This window comes from Cylas formicarius, unplaced genomic scaffold, assembly GCF_029955315.1.
Source record: "Cylas formicarius isolate icCylForm1 unplaced genomic scaffold, icCylForm1.1 PGA_scaffold_8__14_contigs__length_24414737, whole genome shotgun sequence".
Taxonomy (NCBI): domain Eukaryota; kingdom Metazoa; phylum Arthropoda; class Insecta; order Coleoptera; family Brentidae; genus Cylas; species Cylas formicarius.
Window position 1 is genome coordinate 4,237,286 of NW_026844361.1, and position 23,471 is coordinate 4,260,756.

General features: G+C 32.9%; 1 protein-coding gene across 1 annotated transcript in view; it reads right to left on the reverse strand.

The window, feature by feature from the left end:
• Positions 1-995: 995 nt before the first annotated feature.
• LOC132706246 (LIM/homeobox protein Lhx1) overlaps positions 996-23,471 on the reverse strand; it is a 139,350-nt gene continuing 116,874 nt past the window's right edge. The window contains exons 6-7 of the mRNA XM_060677461.1: positions 1,903-2,179; positions 996-1,845 (exon numbers count right to left, since the gene is read on the reverse strand). Coding sequence (XP_060533444.1) covers positions 1,631-1,845; positions 1,903-2,179 — 492 coding nt within the window. The 3' untranslated portion in view covers positions 996-1,630. The remainder of the gene's footprint in view (positions 1,846-1,902; positions 2,180-23,471) is intronic.

Sequence of the window (23,471 nt, forward strand, 5' to 3'; positions counted from 1 at the left end):
TTTTCATATCTATCAAATTAAATGTTTTGTAATTGTACCCAATACTATAAACAATTTTAATCTCAAAATCCTTTTTACACTTTCTTTGTCAAACTTTAACGCATTCTCATCCCAACATTAGCACACCATCGGTTAAGTTATAATTACTGAAGTGGTGAAAAGAAGAGAACAGAAAATATTTCCTGATTTTCGTAGATTAGCGCAACCGCCATTTTAAACTTTTCAGCCAAAGTACCAGGAAAATATATATTTCTTAAAGCTGAGTTTTTTGCTTGGAGTGAATTCTGCTTAATACATTTTACAATATACTCATTATAATAACTAAACTATCCATTTCTAATTAAATCCAACTTACCTGTAATATGCGTTATTCTCAGTGACGTTGTTAGTGTGCGTTTTTAAATACAACAGCACAATGTTGCCAAATTTTCTAAATCATTAAACGTAATAGCATGAATTTTTTTGATAAAACTTTTGTCAAATGATACTAAATAGCCAAGTGAAAACCGCATCTCAGGAATGCAATTCCTAGACCAAAATATTGAAGAAAAAAAATATTTTTCATAAAGGGGTGCTATTAATTATTTTATGTTTTTATAATTTTTCTAATTTACAGCTTTAACTTTAATGATCTATCAAATCCCACTTAAATATTCTTACTTATTTTATGATTTTTTCATAATTTTTATAATAAATAGTGTGCTTCTTAATGTAACAGATAAAACAGAGAATATTTCAACATTTTTTAAACTATCAAACCCAATAGCATGACTTGTTCTTTGATAAAAATATAGTGAAATGACACCTAATAGCGGACCCGGAATCTTATTCCTAGCATAAAATATTGAATGAAGAAATAAATTCAAGAATTATATATATATATTATATTGTTTTATAACTTTTTTATAAAGAAATTTGGGGTAATTTAGTGCTTTTGCGGTAGGAAATAAAACCAAGAGACGGGTAATTATAGAACGTACTTTTATTGATAGGACATCTAAAAAGTAAGTAACAATATACACTAATATGTCGAACGCATTTTCTTTACAGCGGTTACGTCATATCGTAAACTATTTACACATTCTTTAGTTTTGTACGGCGGATTAAGTTGATACAAACTGAAACCGAATCCAGCGGCGGATTCGTCGTTATTTACACACACAAAAAAAATAACCTATATACTTTATACACCGACATATATAAATAGAAAACAAAAAACGGCTAAAATGCTTTTTTCTTGCTTGGCACTTTTTCTTTTCAACTTAATGCGAAAACGGATCTCACGCTATCTACAGTTTCTTCGGTGAAACGAGTCGATCTTCAACAAAAAAACATCCACAGATTGCACAAACTTAAACCAAAGCGACATCCAACAACATTTTTCTGTAACAAACCCAAAGAGCGAACATATAATACGAAATAATAACGCTGCCCGCGTCACCCTGTATATTATGAAACGGAAAATCGCCCGGCCTTGGTGCGCTGCGTCCCACCCCTCACTGTTATATCACAAAACCGCCCCTCACAGTACACCAAAACCCGCCGGCGATAGAACGGAAGAAGAATTATGTACACGCTGTCTCTACATTGTATATTATTCTCTAGCTCTCTTGGCTAGAGCCTTTGCCAGCTACCAAACCAACCCCTCGTTCAGCTGCTGGGGGTTGTCTGAGAAATTTCCGGGCGACATGAACTCCGGACTGCCTCCTCTTCCGTTGGCCGGTACCCCTGGTACCATCTGATCAGGTCCGGGTTGTTGGCCCATGAATTGGCCGCCTTCCGAGCCCGGCATACCACCAAAGTCGGCGCCCATCGACAAAGGACCGCCGTGGTCCATAGGGCCACCTACAATTGAAATAGTGGTTGTTCACCCAATCCCATAAGGGAATATGGTCGGCTTACCTCCTTGTCCGAAGGGTATGCCCTGACCTGGACCTCCTCCCGGATGGTGACTGGGGAAGAAGGGGCCGTCGTGCGGGTGGAAAGGGGGACCCCCGTAGCCGAACTCGAATTTACCGTCGGAGAAATAGGGAAAAGGGGGACCGTCTTCTAAGCCCCCGGGGGAGAGGTTCATGGGGAAGCCCCTCATTTTTCGGGATCCACCGAAGAACGGACCCCTTCCCATCGTCGTCAGTTGTTTCAGTCGCCGCTCTTTTGACCGCTTGTTCTGGAACCATACCTGAAAATGAAAAGATGTTTATAGTCTCAAAAATTCGTTCATTAAAGCAAGAAACGTTATAGTAGTATAATTATGATTTGCTTATTTCGCTTAGTCTCAAAACAGAATTCAGAGAAAATTAAGTTGGATAATCTACAATTTACAAGTGATCGACATAGTTATAGTGTAACAGTGTATGTATGTGGGTTATAGGTATCCGCACTTATTCGTGTAATGGATTTTCCTAAACCAAAATTAATAAGGCTTCAACACTATTCGCAGTTTAAAATCTATAACATTTGCTACGGTCTAACATGATTGAATTGAGTGTAGCAATTATAATAGGTATTAATGTTTCAATCTTGGGCGAAAGAGAATGAGCAATTTTGTAGGTGTTCATATTTATTGGTGTAACAGATTTTGAACTATGATTCATAATTACTCAACATTTTCCATAGTCTAGCAGGGACAGGTTTCAGTATAGTGTAAACACTAACAGTGTAACAGTGAATGAGTTATACACACATATAAGATGTATTAAGTGTATTTTGAGTGTTGGTCCAAAGAAAATGAACAATTTTAAAGGAGGTTTCTCTCAGTGTATTGGGTTATGAGTATGAGTAATAAGTTTGACGGCAGGAAAATTCCTAATTTTTCTATCCGGATCTGATATGAGTAGAATGTATGAGTGTGTATCAGGGGCCAAAAAGGCAGATAGAACAAACTTTGATCTAAGCACAATTTTTCAACATTTTCCACAGTTCAATCAGACTTCAGTTGAAACGTTTGGGTTATATATACACACAGAGTACAACAGGGTCAGGTTGCGGTGCTGTGTATATAACAACTATGAGTATATCAGTTGAAAGAAAATGAACAATTGTTGAAGGGTTATCGGCGTAAGAGTATAAGTGTTAATATTTCAAATAGGATGGACAATTTTTCAAAAATTTCCACATTATAATAGTGTATGAAATATACACACACGGAATAATTAGACCAAGTTAATTACAGCTATATAATAGAATTTTTCAGATTAAACCTGGAGGTAGGAGTTATAGGTGTTGATATATGTAACACATTTGTAAACCGCCATGACAATCCTGACATGACATTTTTTCCTTTTTTTTGTGGGCAGGCCTTACTTTTAACAAATTTCAGAATGTGTTTATTTAAACATTTAAAAAATAGTTACCAACCCAATATGACGCAGGATATTGCCCGCAGTTAACAGGATCGGTTAGGGGTACAGTGTATCAGGTACATAATAGTTATGACTGATCAGCCTTCGTCGAAAAAATTGAACAATTTTTGAGTAGGTGTAGCGATGTATGAGTAAGAGTACACTTTGAACTAGCATTCACAATTTTTGCACAGCTTAATCAGCCTCCAGTACATTGTAGTAGTTATACATTTGAAAAAATTACAAAACAAGTCAAAAATCATATCTTCATGATATTTTTGCTCATATGTAGACGTTATAGTTTTAACCCAGTCCCCCATATGATCACCCTCTTCTATTTTTTTAAATATAACATTCTATGTATTATTGTATTGTTGTATACCACATAAAGCTAAAAAAGTCAGTCAATCAATTGCGGAATTACGAATAATTCCAACTAGCTTTTATAGAAATCCATAGTAACGTTGAATATTATTTATGTCAAAGTTTGACCACAGTGTAGAATTCATAATTTTTGTAACTGGATTGCGTTCTTCTATTCTATAACATGAGTGTATCAGCCCTTGTGCTTTGAACACTTAATAGGCTCAAGTTGGACTACAGTGTATCGCGTATATAATGAACAAATGAACCTTTTTTTTGGTAGGGTTTAGTGGTATTCGTAGTAACTTTGATTATTAGGGATATTAAAGTATGACTACAGTGTAGAATTTATAACTTTTCTAAGTCGATTAGGTTTTTCTATTGTCTAACAAGTTTGAGTGTAGCTAGTATAACATAGACATGAGTATATCAGTCCTTGTAAAGAGAAAATTTTTAAGGTAATTTTTCTCAGAATATCGGTGGACGAGCATGAGTTATGGGCGTGAGAGGACTTTGAACATCTTCTACAGTAAACAGGATCAGACTGGAGCACAGTGTATCAATTATATAGTAGCTATAAGTGTAAACCCTTCGTCGGAAGACAAACATACATTTTTTTTGGTAGGGTTTATAGGTATCCATAGTAACTTTTTCACTTACACTACAGTGTAAAATTAGTAACTTTTCTAACTCGATTATGTTTTTCTATTATCTGATAAGTTTGAGTACAGTGTACAGCCCTTATAAAAAGAAAATGAATAATTTTTTAAGCGGCCAGTGTATCGGTGGACGAGCGTGAGTTATAGGCGTAGGAGGACTTTGAACATCTTCCACAGTTAACAGGTTCAGGTTCAGTGTATCAGGTATACATTAGGTATGAGTGAAAAGCCTTTGTCGCGAATCAAATAACCATTTTTTTGCTAGGGTTTAAGGTATTCATTATAACGTTGAATACTATGGATATCAAAGTGTGACTACAGTGTAGAAATTCATAATTTTTCTAACTCAATTAGGTTTTTCTATTGTCTAACAAGTTTGAGCATGGGTAGTATAATATAGGCATGAGTATCATGAGTATATCAACCCTTTTAAAGAGAAACTTTCTCAGAGTATCGGTGGACGAACATGAGTTATGGGCATGAGAGGACTTTGAACATCTTTCAGAGAAAACAGGATCAGATTGGAGCACAGTGTATCAAGTATATAGTAGCTATGAATGTGAATCTTTCGTCGCAAAACAAATATACATTTTTTGTTGGTAGGGTTTAATGGTATCCATAGTAACGTTGAATATTGTGGATATCAAATGGATTATCAAATCGGGGCGGCAAATGGAGGTCGTGAAAATCGACCGGCCGCCTTCAAAGGCGCCGACGCCCCGACATACGAGACTTAAATAATGGCAACGTAGCAACATTGCAGTCCGGGGATTATTTCCATGGGAAAGATCTCTCGGGTCGGAGCGAGCCTCATTCTGGCCGTGGCCCCGCTCGTAAACAACTCAATGACGCTGTAAAACCGACCGAGCGGTCCTTTTCCACATATATAAATATTATTTTTAATATGTGTTTTACGGCTTTATAAATATTTTATATATTCAGGTGTTAAGATTTTTGTATCGACGGTATTTTACGGTCGGTCCGCTTTGGACTGCGCCCCCCCGCCCCTTAAAACATATATAAACGTCAATTTTTATTTGACCTATACGGAGCGCGATCGTTTTTTTTTTTTTCGTTCCTTTTCGAGAGACTGCACACGTTCCCCGAAGCAGTAAACCCTAGTTTATTGCGACTCTCGAGAGGTCTTAAAACCAACGTAAATCTTTGGCGAATGTAACGTCCGTAGCGTTTCTGAAAAGCGTTTCGCGATAATTCAGTCGGGAATATGAAAGTTTTAGGGGCCCCTTTTCAAAAGATTCTTTTTCGATGATGGCGCTCGAAGTCGTTTTCGTTAAGGTTTACCGTCGAAGTTTCAGTTCCGGAGATGGAAATTAACGCATTGTTGGGGCTGGTCAATTGACTAGTCAAATTCGATGAAAATGTTTTTAATAAAATCTTGCTATTGTAGAGTGTCATCTCTCATTATTTAATAATAATAGGTATTTTACAATAAATTATTATGCATTTGTGATGTCCAATTTACGTACACTCAGAAAAAAAATGCGTTTTCAAATGTACAAGAAATCACCTTGTATGAAGTCAGCCCTTATTATTAAATTTAACTAATCAAAATATAACATTTTACGTAAGCGTCAAAATATTTTGATATTGATTTGTTTGTAAATTAGTACGAGGGCTGTCATTTATGTTTCTGGATTTTCTTAAACTAGTCCTGCCATCTGTGGGACAGTGAAGTGTGACATTTTGAGGTTAGGTTCACTCAGTTAGATTTTGGCGAAATAGTGTTGTTTGTGTTTTTTGTGATAAATTAAGAAAAATGTAACAGTTAAAAATGGAACTTAATCGGAAACATTTGCGTGAAATAACTTTTTACAACTTTAGACGTGGATTAACTCAACTCAACTCGATGAACTTAATTCAACTTTCCGAGTTAAACCACCATCTACGACTACTGTTTATGGTTAGTCGTAGCTTTCTTAAGGATGAATTTGGTGAAGGTCGTCCAAAATCGGTGGTTGTCCAAGTAAACAATGATGCAGTACGGAAACTGATTTTGCAGAATCGTCATGTGGCTTACCATGAGATTGAGGTATCTTTGGGCATTAGTGGGACCAGCATACATACAATGATTTCTTTTTATTCACATTAAGAATAAATTACGTGGGCAACGATTTTTGACACCAGAAGAAGAAGCGATTGATACGTTTCGGATGTGCCGGACTCGATGTGGGAAAAGTGCCTTGATGAATGGTTTTATCGAATGCAAAAGTGCATTGATCATCAATGCATCAGGGTGGATATTTTGAGATACAACAAAGTCATATTTGTTGGTAGCTTATTGTTTTTTGTTACAAATCTCGAAATATAAAGTTAAGATTTTCTTCTCTATATTTAATGCAGTGCGTATTTGTTTTAAACGGAGTTATAATAATAAGACGAATAGATTAATCAAATTTGAACGTTTATATTTTAAGGGCGATCGGTTGTTACATCTATAAGATTTCTTTAACATTTAAAAAAAGGAGGATCTGCTGTCATGTGAAAGGGCTAAAGCCGCCATTAGCGTCTGCGTGGCCCTTTTCGATAGTTCACATGTTGTGTTGTTAAAGTTTTTCTTACCGTTTTCTTGTCGGTTTTAAGAGTAGTGAATTTTTTTAAATTGTTGGCGATAAGCAATCAAGCATTGTAGTATATATGGACTGGATAAAATTGAGCATTACAAAATAGTGCAAGCTAGAAGGGGTGAAAGATCACACCTAAACATTCTTAATATTTTTTTTTCATTTTAGTACCAAAACCTAAGTAAAGGCAATTAGGTATTATTGAAAAAAAATGTGTTCATTTTATTTTAAGTAAGACTTTATATGCAAAAACTATTTTCCCAGGCGGTTTAGGCTTTTCGACCCCACAGAAAAAAATGATAACTTGAATTACAGCCAAACACTTTTAAAGCAAGACAGTCACAAGTTTGGATATTTTATTTAATTCATTAAGATATATAGCAGATGAAATAGATGACCCATCACGAGGAATCAAATCAACTATATACTTTTCAACAAGGGATCCTGTAGGAACAATAAGGATGGAGTTTAAAAGAATACAGATCATTAAGAAAGCAATGAAACAGATAACATTAAATGGGAATCCACTAACAATAAAATAACATAATAAATACAAACATATTTTACATTAATATTGCATATACCTGAAAGTAAAAAAACTAGAACTTTCTAGCCTGACCATAGTGTTAAGAAAAACAGGACTTTTCTTACAACTTATAATGAATGCCTCTTTTTTAAACCTATAACACGTTTAATTTTTTATTTTAAACATTTAAAATAATATTTTGTAATGTTTATTTTATTATATGTTAACTATAATTTGAAAATTGAATTGATTTGAAATAGAACCAATAAACCAAAATCATATTTAATTTTGATCAAAGCGTTTTTCAATTTGATTTCAAAACATTTTTTCTCTCAGTGTGTAACCCTCTTCAAGGAATAACCTAAAACGATACTTAGCTATTCCATTTAGTTCTGAGAACGACGGGACGGCGATGTAACGTACAATATAAATAAAATCAATATATAAATTTCATTGTATTTTTAAAATTATTTCGGTCAGTTGACTTGTTAGCAATAAGGCCCAACATCTGGGCCGTTATTGTTTAAATTTAAATCCCTTATCAAAACTTAGTTGAGTTTAGAAATATCAAGTTAATCCTCAAGGTAGTTTTGAAAAACGTGAAAGAATCAAGTGTGTCGGATTTTTAAGAAAATTCACATGTTCGTAGAAAAACACTTTCCAGTAAAACCATATTTTCCAAGGCAACCAATTTTTTTAGTTTTTCTTTAACAAAAAGTTTCAACTTTATCAGATGAAAGTAAATGTTTTTCATGAATTATTTTAAAACAATTATTCCATTGAAGGTCAAGAGGTGACTATTTTTTTTAAGTTGTTTTTTTTTGTATTAAATGTATACGTTTGTTTCCTATATTATTTTGTACTACACAGTTAAACAAAACCACCCCTGAGTTCTATTTATAAAGGAAATATAAAACCATAAATTGTTTTAAGTCAAAAGAGACAAGAAAGAGACAGAAATCTAAATCAAGAGCATTTACTTACTTTTATCAGGACCATACCTGATACCATACATGTACATATAAAGTACGAATTCCCAGATATATTACAAGTTGTGTTTTCTTTCCGGTCTCCTTTACTATTGATTTTGTCTTCGATGATAAGACGGAGCAATTCGTGTATTTACTTTTTCATAACGGGGCCAAAATATTGTGTTATCTTTTTTAGTGAGATGCATAAGCTCTGTTTTGGTGTTCAGCCTCCGAATATAACTCATGTAGGATATTCTAAGCATTTTACAATAACACCAGTTCAAATGCTTATAATGTTTTTTGTGTCTATCATTATGGAAGCCTCAACACATAACATTTAAGTATTTAATGACCGTCTTTATTGTTAATGTCACATGAATGTTTCACCATGTTTCACCACCTCGAAAGTCATTTAAAATTCTATGAAACTTAGGCACATCACGATCGACGTCTCTATATCTCGCAATTAACACACGTGTCGAGAAAACCGCTTGTGTTGTTCGGAAGTCATTGCTGAAACGAAATTGAGTTTGACCAGTTACTTTATATAATTTATTGTCTATTGCTTTTAGTTCTTCGCTTTTCCTGGAGTGCCTCTTTCATCTAGTTTGTTGAATGAGTTTCATTACTTCGACATGTCTGTCTAATAATATTTTGATTATTTCAATTTGGATGTTATCTTCCCCAACACCAATGTTGTCTTGCATTTACGTATTCTCTCCATCTGTCTATTTGGTCTTCTATAAACAACAAGGGTTTACCTTCAACAACAGATGGAGAGCTTTGTTTTCATATTCCAGCTGTTTCTTTTACTCTTCTATGTAGATTGAAAGAGTTGTTACTATGTTCTAATTCTTTAATTTCTGAGCATTTTTCGTTTAGTCGAGTTTCCTTGGTTTGTTTAATTTTAATTCTCATGTTTTTGTGTATTTGTATATTCTTTCGTGTCTACTTCTGCGTTTTTTTCTCTCCTCCACTAACATATTGCCAGTCTTGCTCACAACTTTGTATTGACTTTAAGGTTCTTCGCTGAAGTCTCTTTGTATTTCTTATGTTATTTTATTGTTAGTGAATTACCATTTAACTTTATCTGCTTCATTGCTTTCTTACTGGTCTGTATTTTTTTACCTGCATCGTTATTGTTGTTAGGAGAAGGTTTTCGTCGGGGATATGTCTTGAATCCCTTGTTGAAAATTATATAGTTGACTTGATTCCTGGTGATAGGTAAATCTATTCCATATGCTATATATCTTAATAAATTAAATAAAATATCCAAACTTGTGACTGTCTTGCTTTAAAAGTGTTTGGTTGTAATTGAAGTTATCATTTTTTTTCTGTTGGTCGAAACGCCTAAACCGGCTGGGAAAATAGTTTTTGCATATACAGGATGAAGCACAAACATCATATAATCAAAACTATTGTATGTTGTTGCATCTTGTCGCGAAACAAACACGGGAAGTTGCGATACAAAGTTGATTTTATAGCGAAGACAAGACGAAAAGAAGAAAAACAATTCAAGATGAATATTTTGATCAACGGCATCCAGCAGCGCCCTAAGTATAATTACACAATTAAACCGTAACGGAAATCGTTGTACTTACGTCCCCCGCGCAGAATTACAAGCGAAAACAACCCCTGCGATTTCCCCGACTCAAAACCGATTTGGACTTGCACGTACACCCGATTAATTCTTGCACTTGACAGAGTCATATTTACTTATTTATTATACTATGACGAGCCGGTTACCCCACGAGACTTCGCCACCCTCCACGTACGTACGCGCGTGTACCAAGCGTTCATAACAAGTGTATTTATTTTCCCCGGGTAACTACCCTAATTTTCTAATTTTCTGCAGCCACATGTCATATGGATCCATAATTTGCCGAATAATAACTTTTGGGCGCTCGGGGAGACGCAGCCCGTATAAATGCATTTCGTATATACGGGGAGAGTCAGATGCATTGAATTAATATAAAAATGTTTCCTCCAATTGTTAATTTTATCTTTGAACTGATTCTCTTCTAATGAGAAATGATATTCTACTAAATTATTTTATAATTGACAATTTAAATATTTCAATCTTGTTAATTATTAATTACGATTTTCTAAATACTTCACGGGCTGCTGTTATCTTTCGTCTTTTAGTTGTGTCACTGCTTTTCATCTAACATTTTGCACGAATTCAAACTGTGCTTAAAACATACTTGCTTTTTGTCCAGAATTTTCCATCTCTTCGTAATGTCTACGCCATTAATTATTTGTACTTACCTCTCATTAGAAAACTATATAAATTTAGATATTTTGATTTAATTTAAGTAATTTTAACGGCCTGTATATAAATGTCAGCAACTTTTATTTCTAGGCAGTCATGTAAGTTTCTCTGAAGCAGATTATCATCGAAATTTATCTTTCCGCAGAAATCCACCCATTATTTGACTGTACATTTTAATTTTAAAAAGAATACTCGTTATCAACACAAAGCACGTGGGAACAGATTGAGTAGAAGAACGAATTTTCACCGTTCATTTAACAAAGAAGTAAATAAATAAGTTTTAAAGACGTAAGTCCTTGTATTTATGTAATATTTAAAATAATTAACTATTTTAAAACAAGTATTTAGGAAAAAATATTAAATTTAAATTTATCAAATGGAAAGGAACAAGCCATAAAAACGAGATACAATTTCCACAAAGTCATTCCAAAAAAGAATTAAAAATAAGATTTTTTCATAAAACACAACTCAAATATAATTTAATTTTTATATTATACGTAATATTTTCATTTTGTTTGTGGGGTAAGGAAATGATTTTTAACACCGTCCATAAATGTTCATACAAAGTAAATTGTTTTGTTAGATAAAAATATCTGAAGGTGTTTTTTGAACTTCTTAATAGGCATAGGATTATGGAGCAAAAGCTGCTACTGATTTTGAAACTATTGTCTATTTCTTATGCTGTACAGGATGTAGAGAAATTAGTAGGCCAAACTATTAGCATATTTTACGTCCAAAATACGTAATAGCTTTTTATATAAAAATATGCCGTAAGGCCCCATAATATTTCCGAAATAGGTTGAGGAGAACCTTTTGAAATTTTTAGCGGTTTGTTTTTCCAAATTTGTCCAGAAGCTTAACTTGTGATGGGTACAGGTAACAAAAAGTGCAATAACTGTTTCCTTATAAAATTGAAAAAGTTGTGTTCTGTTACGAGAAAAAAGTACACTTGATTTATATCGCTAGGATGGACCGTTTTCGTTTAGCATGTCGATCTTATTTATTCATATAAAATTGAAAAGGAATTTTGTTATTATTCTTGTAAAAAGTAAAATAACATTAACCAGTAAATTAAATTCATAATCAAGTGTTAAATAGCTAACAATGAAAAATCGTCAATTTTGATTAAGTTCTCGAACAAATTTGCATTATTTTCAATATATAGTCGCGATCTTTTTCTACAATTTTGAGACGTGCGAAGAATCTCGAACAGATGGTTCCTAATTTCATTTGCAGGAACATTAATTCGCCTTAATAACTCTTGGGGATTATCTGCTTCTGTGGCATAAATAAAATTACACATATTACCTCAAAATCTAATGGGTCAGGCGACCGACCTGGTCAATTTACTGGACAAAGTTTCATCGAACCAGTTTCTTGTACTCTGCCCAAAGTGCTCCATCATGATCTTGGAACATCTCCAAGCGAGTACGTATTGGAATATTTTCAAACAATTTAGTAAGTATGTTTGATAGAATCCTTTGGTAAAATTCTAAGCGATTTGAAAAGTCTTCTGTTTTTAAATTCTGCATTTTTAGGTTATCGTAAGGTCAAATTTTTTTTCACGTTAATCAGATCAGTAAACTTCATTTTTTTTATTTCATTCATTCATTTGTGATATCCAGCCAGCGCTTTGGTACCATTTTAGGATTTTCCTCAATTCTGTTAAACCCTCCCTCCTGATCGTGATTTCCCATGAGATCGACTAACACTTCCACATTCTGCTAGATTTCTATTTTTGTTAAATAATACTCTTCGATGTCTTTGTGGAAACCGTATTTCGTACTCTTTCGTCGTTCAAAAAAAATACATATTGCAAAAACTTCAGAGACAATTTCAACAAAAAATGTCAAACTGACAACAAATTAATTATCCTATCAAGAATTTTCAGAGCTTTTGCCATTAGCGTACTTCGAAAAAAATTAATTTTTAGTCCAATTTTGAGGGTCGAATATTCCAAATTCCAAAATCAAACAGAAATTAATTTTGATTGTTTTCGACGGGAAACATTGTAAGTTTTCAACGATCATATTTATCCTATAAAAATACGTTTTGAATTGCCGATTGCCGGATTTCGACGCGGTCATTAAATCGTTAAGCGTCGGCCCTTCGACGCGAGACAGGGCGATGAAATATAGCTAACCACTTGCCGAAGGATTGGACACAATGGGGGCTTTTGTTGTGTATGCGTTTAGAATGGTCGGGCGAGGCGTTACCGACAGTATGTCGCTTTTTGTATCGGCCCTTTGTTACTCTCTTAGTAGCTACATTTGTAGTTCGGTCGCCACTATTCGAGGAGGGGTAAAAGAAAAACGATTAATCAATTTTTATATTGTGGCTTAGTTTTGAAAAAAAAAAGATTTTCGGTAGATTTTTGAATTTTATTTTAAAAATTGAACTGAGGTGACTTTCACTTGATGAAGATCCATTTAACAAAATAAATAAGAACTAAAAGTTCAGATTTTCACGAAATTATATATATTCACATGTACACTTGTTTTGATGACACCCTGTCTTTATCACACCACATTTGTTCTTTTTTTTTTAATTTTATTTTAATTAATGTTTCTTTTGAAACTCATGAATTATCAATAATATAATCGAAATTCTTAACTAAATTTGTTCAACGCACCATTTTCTACAAGTTAAGGTTGTCATTTGCCAAAACTACTTTTTTTTTATATAAATTGTACTATATACAATTAGGAAGTCGACGCTCACTTCTTGAAAGTATTTTAGCCGGATTGAACACACCAACATTCCTAATTTTCAAATTTTTACTACTCGTTTTTCCATAACAGAAAGGGGCAACTTCCGATAACACACCCTGTATAAACTGTGTGACAGACTAGACTAGCTTAAGTTCGTATTAAATTAATATAATTAAAATTAAAATTAAATTAAAATAAATATGTTCGAACACTAGAAACTGTATTATAATTTTGAAATAAATATATTGCAACAATATAGATTATTTATTACAAAAACAAAATAAAATTAATAATAAATAACATTAATAACTAATGATATGTTTTTTCTATTATAATTTGCGCTTTTCTAATAAAAATATACAGCACAACAACCATACAGCAAAACTAGACATGCATAAAATTATATAGATAAATAAATAATAGATAAATAAATTTAATAAACAATGAAATCTTAATTCAGTTAATTTTCTTTCGTAAAAAAAAATATGAAAGGCGTATTAACCAGGCTAACGGCTTAATAAGAATAATAATAATGATAGTAATAATAATAATAATAATAATAATAATAATAATAATAATAATAATAATAATAATAATAATAATAATAATAATAATAATAATAATAATAGTAATAATAATAATAATAATAATAATAATAAATAATAATCATTAACAACCAAATCCTCTATCCCTTTAACTTAAAATATATGAGATTTATGTTTTTCCTGCAAAAGAAACTTTTGATGTAAGCACATATATATGGGATGCTTCTTGTCCATGTTCCTCTTAAGGGAAATTTTCAAAAACTGAGGATTACTTTTTATAAAATGTACCTTATTTTATAATTTTCTTTCTAAAGACCTGGTTGATTGTAGAAATTATCAACAATTATTCTGTGAAAATTCTTCATTTTTGAAAATTTTCAGACAAGAAAAATTTGAAACATTGTAGAAAAAATCGCAATAAGAAAAAAAATTGTTTAAAAATCAATACAATAAAAGAACAATGTTAAATACAAAGCATTTTGGTTTTTAAATGGTAGTTTCGATTAATACACGATAATGAGCGTGTCTTAAACATGAATCATTTTCTTGTGTTTTATTTTATTCATCATAAAAATTAGGGAGCCATTTTATATAAGATGAATTCTATTTTATTTTATTTTTTTGCAATAAAAAATTAATAAGTATAAGTGTTCTCCTAATGTTGCAAAAATATTAACAATGAATGTATATGCTCTAAAACAGTATTTTATTTTCAAACAATTATCGATAACCTATCAATAAGCGAGTAAAATCTAATTTAATGCTATAAATATAATTCAATTTTTTTAATTGAATACAACTAAACAGACAGCAAAAAAATATAAATACTACGTGAATAAAATTTGGTAAAAAATGGTTTACATATAGAGTCGTCAGTTTAAATACAACATATGTATGGTCTGTTCATAGATATAAGAAAGTGACCAATGGCTTTTGAATGGGACTATCCAAGAGTGGTCATTAACATACAATGCAACAAGATTATTACCTAAAGTTTCGGAATTTAAATTCTGGTAAAATTGTGGTCCGTAATAGAAAATAATTTTATAGCTACCTGTGTTTAATATTCTTTGGTTTGGTATACTACTTAGTTTAAGTTTATTAGTAATCATTCTTATTTCGTGTGTAATACAGCGTGTGTTGAATCGTGTGCGAATTATGCAAAATATGTGCGAGTCTAGTGTACCTCAGGAGATATATGCTCCCGCCCAAATGTAGAAAACACTATTCTATTGAGACTAAGGAAGTTATAAACAATGTTTATTTGACTCTCATGGAACGTGGTGCCAGCAAGCAAGCATCTTTAGAAGAAACGGCTACATTGACGAAAATTCCAACATCAACTGTATGAAAAATTTTTCTCGAGTGTAGATGAAAGTGAACAAGATATAATACAGCGTAAAATTTACCAGTTATACGAGCAACAAAGCGTGCCTACATTAGATATCTTAATTAGGAGGCTTGAAAAAGATGAAACCGGTTAAATATGGCAGAACTACCTTATGGAAGTGTATTCAACACATGGGTTTTCGATTTAAAAAAATTGAGAAAAGGCAAGTTTTAATGGAATTTCTTAGAATTAGGAAATTGCGACTGGAATATCTAGAAAAAATTAGGATTTACAGAGAACAACAAAGATCATTTATTTACTTGGATGAAACCTGGTTCGACATTTATGATACCCCGGAAAAGGGTTGGGTTGACTCAACTGATAAGTGTAAAACAAACGCGCCATCAAAAAGAGGTAAAAGAATAACTATTTTGCATGCTGTCTCTAAAGATGGTTGGATTCCAAATGGACTTTCTCTGTCTATGAAAAAGATTAAAGATTCTTCTCTGGATTACTATGAAGACACCACCGCTGATTTATTGCATATTGCATATTGCAAATAATATATAACAAATAATAATTAGAACAGACAATGATAGCGATAGTGATACTGATATATTATGTGAATAATTTTAAGAACTTTAAGTATTTAATAAGAATAATTTGTAATTTTATTTTAGATTTAATCATAAATACATACATAAATAAATAAATATTGTTTAGTATCTTTCCTAACAAAACCCCAAATAATTAAATTCTAAGCAAAGTACGGACCTGTTTTCTTTTTTTTTTTTCTAAATTCGTAGCAGTCAGTCTTTTCTTTCTTATATCTATGAACAGACTTTATCTATATGTTATGTCTCACTTATTTCTTAGCAAACACGTTGATTTTATTTGGTTATAAATAGCGTCCGTTCATAAATATTAATTAAGCATCAAAATTGTCTGATTAATGACGCGATAAGGCTGATTGCACCTCTATTAGTGTGCGGCGCGTATTAACTAGGTGCTTGAGTATTTGCGCTGGTACTAACTGTTAAATGCCGTTTTCGATCAATCACACTACCATAACCGGCATTGAAGATGGTTATAATCACAGCCCGTTTTGATTTATTGCTATCAACATTGACGATGGTTTATTCATTGAAATGCGAAGCTGGGTTTTTGGATGTAACGGATGGTACTGCAAGGTTTCGAAAACAACGTCGATATTTTTTTGGTCGAGAAATGAAATACTAAAATTTAGAATAGTGGAATTCAGCACTCGGTTTTTATGGCCGCCGAACTTTTATGTTCTTTGAAACTATGGCATTACAATAATATACAGGGTGTTGCTCTAGTTTCCTGTGTAAAGATATGTCGAGATAAAGGGTTCTGAAATTCTAAGAAAAAACTATTATATATATATATATATATATATATATATATATATATATATATATATATATATATATATATATATATATATATATATATATATATATATATATATATATATATATATATATATATGTATATATATATATACATATATATATATATATATATATATATATATATATATATATATATATATATATATATATATATATATATATATATATATATATATATATATATATATATAATTTCATTGAAATTTTAGAAAAAAAAATGGTCCGGCACTAGGTAAGTGATGAAAAGTTATCAAAAATAAAACATAGGTTTTAATTTAATTATGTAATTTTTTGCGAATCAGATATACAGGGTAATTATAAAGAATAAGCAATTTCTTAACTGAAACAAATAACATGAAACCCCAATGAGGTTACTGTTATTGTTAATTAATGGTTTTTTATTGTTACCCGCACCTTTTCATCTTTTAAGTATTTATGAAAAAAGTTATGAAAAATTGAAAATTCTTTCAGATTTCCATTATGTGTCAATCGCAAATCTACAGACAAAAAAAATATAATTCGATTTATCTAAATAATGTGGTGAAACTAGCAGCCTCTACGAGCAACGTCCAAATAAGTTTCAAACTGCTAATTTTTTAATTATACTACCAAAACTTTCTATGTTAATGAAAAATTCAGATTCAAAGTAAAACATTATATCTGATGTTTCGATTCGCAGTATCCCTTACGAGAAACTTATGTCAGAAATTTTGAGTTGTTTCTCAGAAATTCTGACATGTCAGGAATTCTGTTTTTTTTTCTAAGAAATTTTGATTTAAGTCGGGAATTCTGACATGTTTCTCAAAAATTCCGACTTATTCTTAATTAACTAAAACTTATATTTTATTTTTGGTGGCTTTTCAGAGCTTACATTTAATATAAAAAAAAAAATCGATCTCTTGACTTTTTTCGGATCGTTTTGGTAAAAATCTTTCAGATCTTACGGACTTCTCTGGGAAATAAATTTTTTTTTCGCATTAGCAAATGTCTTTCTCTGCTTGAATATATATCTGGAATGGTTTTAAAATTATAATAAAAAAAAAATATTTTCTTAAAATTTCAATGCTTTGTATTTTAGAAATGAAGGGTTTCTGGACGTTTGTTTATATAGGAAACTAGGGCTTTTTTTCACAATACAATTTCGACACACCCTGTATATATTATTACATCATTTAATATTTTTATGAAACCGGGCCGCAAAACCCTTCAAAACGGATCTACAATAAACCATATATATTTTGTAACCCAACGAACCCAAACCCATTGAAAGAGGATAAGATAAAAAAAACTTTGAATTTACTTCGAAAAAGATTTGTTTGTTTCACGAAATGGGCGACACCTAGTGGTCATCCAAAAACTTTCAAACTTATCTCCCATGTTCTCTATGGGTCGAGCGTCGTCCTTGTTTGAACGGCCTGTATATTGAGATTTACGCCGAAAAATGAAGGCGCCCCCGTAAAAGAGCAATTAAGAAATTATTAATATGCGCAAAATGAGACTGTAAATGGCGCGTAATGTAGCTACGCGTCGCCATCAAAGGCGACGTCCAAAGACGGATGGCTCAATTAGCCGATGCCCGAAATAACCTTTGCGGCTCTTTCGCGTCGACGCCGTCTCGTACCGACGCCATCCATCATCAGGGTGTGCGACCGAAATTCGATTTAGGCGCGAGACGGCGCGTGGCGCCCGCTTTTTTTTTTATAGCGACGACATTATAGACCCGTTGGAGAACGTAATCTTGTTTTTTTTTTTTTGGAAAAAAAAAGCGTAATCTCCCGTAATCTCCATTCTTCTTTTAAAGCCACAAAATGTCGATTTTAGACAACTATTTCTAAAATACAGGACGTAAAACTTTGTAAAAATATATTTTTACAAGAGATCTTTTAAAAAGAGGAGTAAAACTTTCAAAAAACTATTTTTTTACAATTTTTTAGAGCTAGGTTTCGGAAGGAGTAGCTTTCATAGAAATTTTAGAATGAGCTTGGAAAAAAGTGAGAGGAAGCTTTTAAAGCGAACCTTTGGAGGGAGGAGCTATCAAAAAAAATTTTGAAGAGCAAAATTTTAGAGAGGCAAATTTTATTTTAGAAAAAGGTGTGAAATATTCAAAAAATATATTTTTGACAAAAAAAAGGTTTAGAGCGTGATTTTGGAGAAGTATATAGAGTGACTCTATAAAGAACTAGTTTTTAAAGAGAGCTTTTAGAGCAAACATTTGAGGAGAGGAGCTTTTGGAAAGGAAAGTTTTCAGAAGAAGGCTTTGGAGAGTGACATTTTACAAGTCGAAAACACTTTCGAGAAATAGTTTTAAAAACGAGGTTTTAAGGGATGATGACCGTAAATAAATATTTCAAAAAATTTGAGAAAATAGTTTCAAACTGTTAGAGATTCGTTTAAAGAAGAACATTTAAAAAAGGCATTAAAAATGAAATAAAAATAAAATATTTACATACATGACATTATATGACATATTTTCTTTATTTAAACATTACAAAACTCGTTTGTCGGTTCAGTGATGGGTGGAGGAGGGAAATATAAATAAGTATACCTTTTTCTTTAAGTGCCATGCAAATTCTTGAGTCGGTGTCCGTCACATGTTCCTGTTAATTGCAGCATTCTGGACATATCGAAAATTTTGAATCTATGTCCATTGCCTAATATTCCTTCTTTTTCTGGTGATGCTCTAAGTTCTAATTGTGCTCTCCGAAGAACTTTTTCATTTCTTATGCGACCTATTCTCAACATTCAAGCACCATATCTTGAACTTTTCTAATTTATTTATAAAATTTGCTTTTAATGTCCAGGCCTCTACACCATACACAAAGACTGACCAAACATATTATTTATGGGTTCCTTATCCTAATTTAAAATCTAGATTTTTATTTGCAAGATTTTTTTTAAGTTAAAGAAGGTTACTCTTGATTGCTGTATTCTGCACCTAATCTCTTGTTCTGGGTCTCAATTTTGTTTGAACATACATACCAGATGTTTAAATTGTGTCACTTGTTCAATATTCATGACATCTTTTCTCTAGTCTTGACAATTTTGTACCAAGGTTTATAACCTGAATACAGCTTCTCTTGTTTCGTTACAATTTTTAAACCCGAACTGACAGTTGCCGCTAGCGTCTTCGCACTTTTTATAGAGCCTAAATGTTGTTAGAGAGTTTAGAAATTATTTTTATATTCGGATCATTAATAAATTGGAACGTGCCAGAAGACATATTATCTAGGTCTTGGGATGATGTTCTTCGTAAGCTTTACTGAGTTTTTGATTTCATTTGCAATGTACTTGATCAGGTCAGCTCTTCTAATTGAACCATTGGGTTGTTTGTATGTTGTCATTAAAAACGTTCCTTGCGTATTTCTTCCAGATTTCATGTGTCAGCTACTATTTTATTAATTTCATTTCTAATAGGCTCGATTTTTTTGATATATCAGTATTTTCTTTAACTTTTTTTATGTAGGTTGGAAGTATTAATAAGAAGGTTGAGATATTCAGCTTCTGCCCATCGTCTACCTGATACTGCATAACTATGAAACATGTTTAAGACTACAGGTGTACAAGTTTTAAAAATATATTTTAGACAAAAAAATACAGCATCGGCCGAGGATTATTACAGAGAGGTATTGTAGAGAGAGTTTGGAGTGAGATTTTAGATCGAGGTTACGGAGAGAGGAGCATTTGGAGAATAAGCTTCTAAAGCTAGTTTTTATGGAAAAAGCTTTTCGTACAAGTCTTTGGAAAGTTTCGGAGCTTTTAGGATGAGGATGAGGATGATTTTATAAAAGGAGCTGTGAGAAAACATTTTTAAGATATATATGTTTTACAAAAAAAATTACGCCCCTACATTTCTAAGATTAAACTTTTAGAGTGAGATTTGGAAGGGAGAGTATTTAGCTTTAAAGTGAACTTTTAGAGGAAGCTTTTGAAAAACGGACTTTTAGAGCTAACGTTTGGAGAGAAAAAGCTTTTTTCTACTCCCGTCTGTAAAATACCTAATTACCCATCGATCTAGCATGTGGGAAGCGTCACTTTACCACGTCAGTTTCGTTTCCGATGAATCCGAGCCACTTCGGATATTTCCGGTATTTTACCGCACGGATTTGGGAGCAATCGGATGTTTTCGGAGATATTTTCCATGCTTTGAATTTTGACGTTTGTCAATTCTGATAATGAAAGTATTCGTGTTATTTCGCGAAAATGTACCCAAAAACTAACGGTCGTAGAAAAAGTATAGTATGCAACACGTTCGGTAAACTTTTTAAGTCACTCGTTTCTTACACACTGGCTCCGCTGCGCTCCGTTCGTGTCAAATAAACTCGTGAGTCAAATGCCGTTTACCGCACTTGTTGCATAATATACTATTGGAGAGAGAACTTTCTGAATATGTGTATTGGTATTGGTATTGGTATTAAAGGGGGGCGCCCTCGCGGGCGTCCAAGCACTTAAGCCACCAGATGGGCCCGTTGTGCCCCCAGGCCGCTCTAGAGGGCGTCCAGAATGCCGCCCCTCCTGTAGAAGGTCAGCAACTCCTTTAGCCCAATACCGTGCACTGAGTCCGGATCGATCAGGGCCGTTCCGAAGACTCCCAATCTTGCCCATGTCAAGGCAGGGCACTCGGTGAGCAGATGATACGGGGTCTCCTCCCCTCTGAATATGTGTAAAGGAAGGTTTTAGTTGGCAAGTTTTTGGAGATGGGGATTTTGGAGAAAGATAAGTTACAGGAAAACATCTTTCAGAGGGTGGATGAAAATGCTACCTTTGAGGTAGCATTTAGAGAGCACTTTTAGAGGGGGCTTATGAAGAACTTTCTTGACATCATAGCACGGTAAACAAATATTAAAAAAATATCTAAATAACATATCGAAATCACGTAAAGTTAAAATAATGGACTTGATGAATATTGTTATGAGCGCAAATTATGTTGAACGTTTCGAGAATTGTTTGTCAGTTCGTTATGAGAGTGAGAGCGAGGGAGAGACTGTGAGGGTGGGGGAGGGGGGAACTATAAATCAAATACCACGGAACGGTTTCTCCCACAAAACAGGCCGGTGCGTGGTAAATTTTAGCGCCGACATTCTGGGTTATTAATAATATTTTTAAATTTGAACCGTAACGGCCGAGCCGAGGGATGTTCCGGAGGGGCCCGACGTGGGGCTCCGCGGGGGACCTTTGTAGGCACCGGCGTCCGCACAAAAGGCCCCAGGGGCACGTGAATTAGTTCGGTCGTGTAGCGGCGACATAACGATAACAATTTCGATGAAAAATCGGACGCGATATATCATTCGTTTATTTATTTAGTTGAAACGTACAAAAAAAAACAGTTTTCGAATCTCGATGTTAATCGTGGCCAAGAGTTGTGCTTAAGTGAGGTATTTCTGTAACTGTAATAAGATATAAAGTGCCCATAGTAACAGTTTTGTTGGAATATTTAATACTCCGTCAACCTGCGAGTTTCAAAAGGAGTAAACAGAAACGGAGTATTAATACAACTCTCGTATACTAGGATTTATATAAAAATCACAAGAAACAGGTTGGAACTTTAAACCTTCTAAGCTTAAAGGTCAAGATCAAGAATAATCCGCAATTTAATACATTTTGTAAATTCTATCATTCTGGCCTTGAAATAATTTACAAATCTTCTGGATAATAGTATAGTGGAAGTTTCTTGCAAAATTAAAAAAATCTTGCCTTGCGTTTAGAAAAAAAAGTCGATATAAACTTGACAGCTCAGCCAATCAAACTCTCTCTAGTCTCTTCTTGTGTTGAGATCCAATTTCTTTTGTAATTTTACAGCATCTTCTTTCCTATAAAACTCCATCCACTCCTCAGATGAAATTGCATTTTCAACTTTATGGTGGATCCACAAGAAAATTGCTTATATATAAATGAGCTGAAGTTGCAGCGAACGGATAAAATTTCAACAGATTCTGCGCCGTAAGCATTCGTAATGGAAAGGAACGTGAAACATTTGATTATTTCGGCTTCTATGTGTTTAGCAGTATGTGATTTAAAGGAGCTGGGGAAGAATACCTACAATTCAAAATTTTGCATAGAGTTTGTACATCAACGTGAAGGGATAAATTGTAACGACTTTGTTTTTTGGTTAAGTGTGTGGTTTAGTCTAGAAAATGTTTCATTATATTTTCTGTATTTGCAATCGTTACCTTTTTAACTGCTTTAGATCCTAGGTCAGTTATTATGGGTGACGAGTCTAGTCTTAAACTTTTTGGTACATTTTTCGGTAAAAATGGTTGTCGCAAATCAATTAATTGAGCAAAACAGATGTTTTTTGCTATTTAAATACAAAAAAAAATGAATGCATTATTTATGGAAGTCTGATTCTTTGCCGGAAATTTTTCCAAACTTCGTCTATAGCGACAACTGTTTCAAATACGTCAAAGACGTCAATAATCCGATCAATTTTTTGAGGAGCAAGTTAGAATTTCTAACATAAGAAAAAATTTCTGAAAAACAAGTCAGCATTTCTAAAAAATAATTAAACATTTTTGGAGAAGAATATCTACATAAATCTCTCGTAAATGTCGATGGTTTTGGAGATACAGGGCGCGCAAAGTTTTAATTTTTTTCTGAATTTGTTCATTAATTGAAAAAGTTTTACAAGATAACCATGAAAATTGTCAGCTTCAGTTTTTAATTGAACAATTATGAATTTGAAATTTATTCGGACGTTGCTCCTAGAGGGCGTTAGTTTCAGCGAATTATTTAGATAAA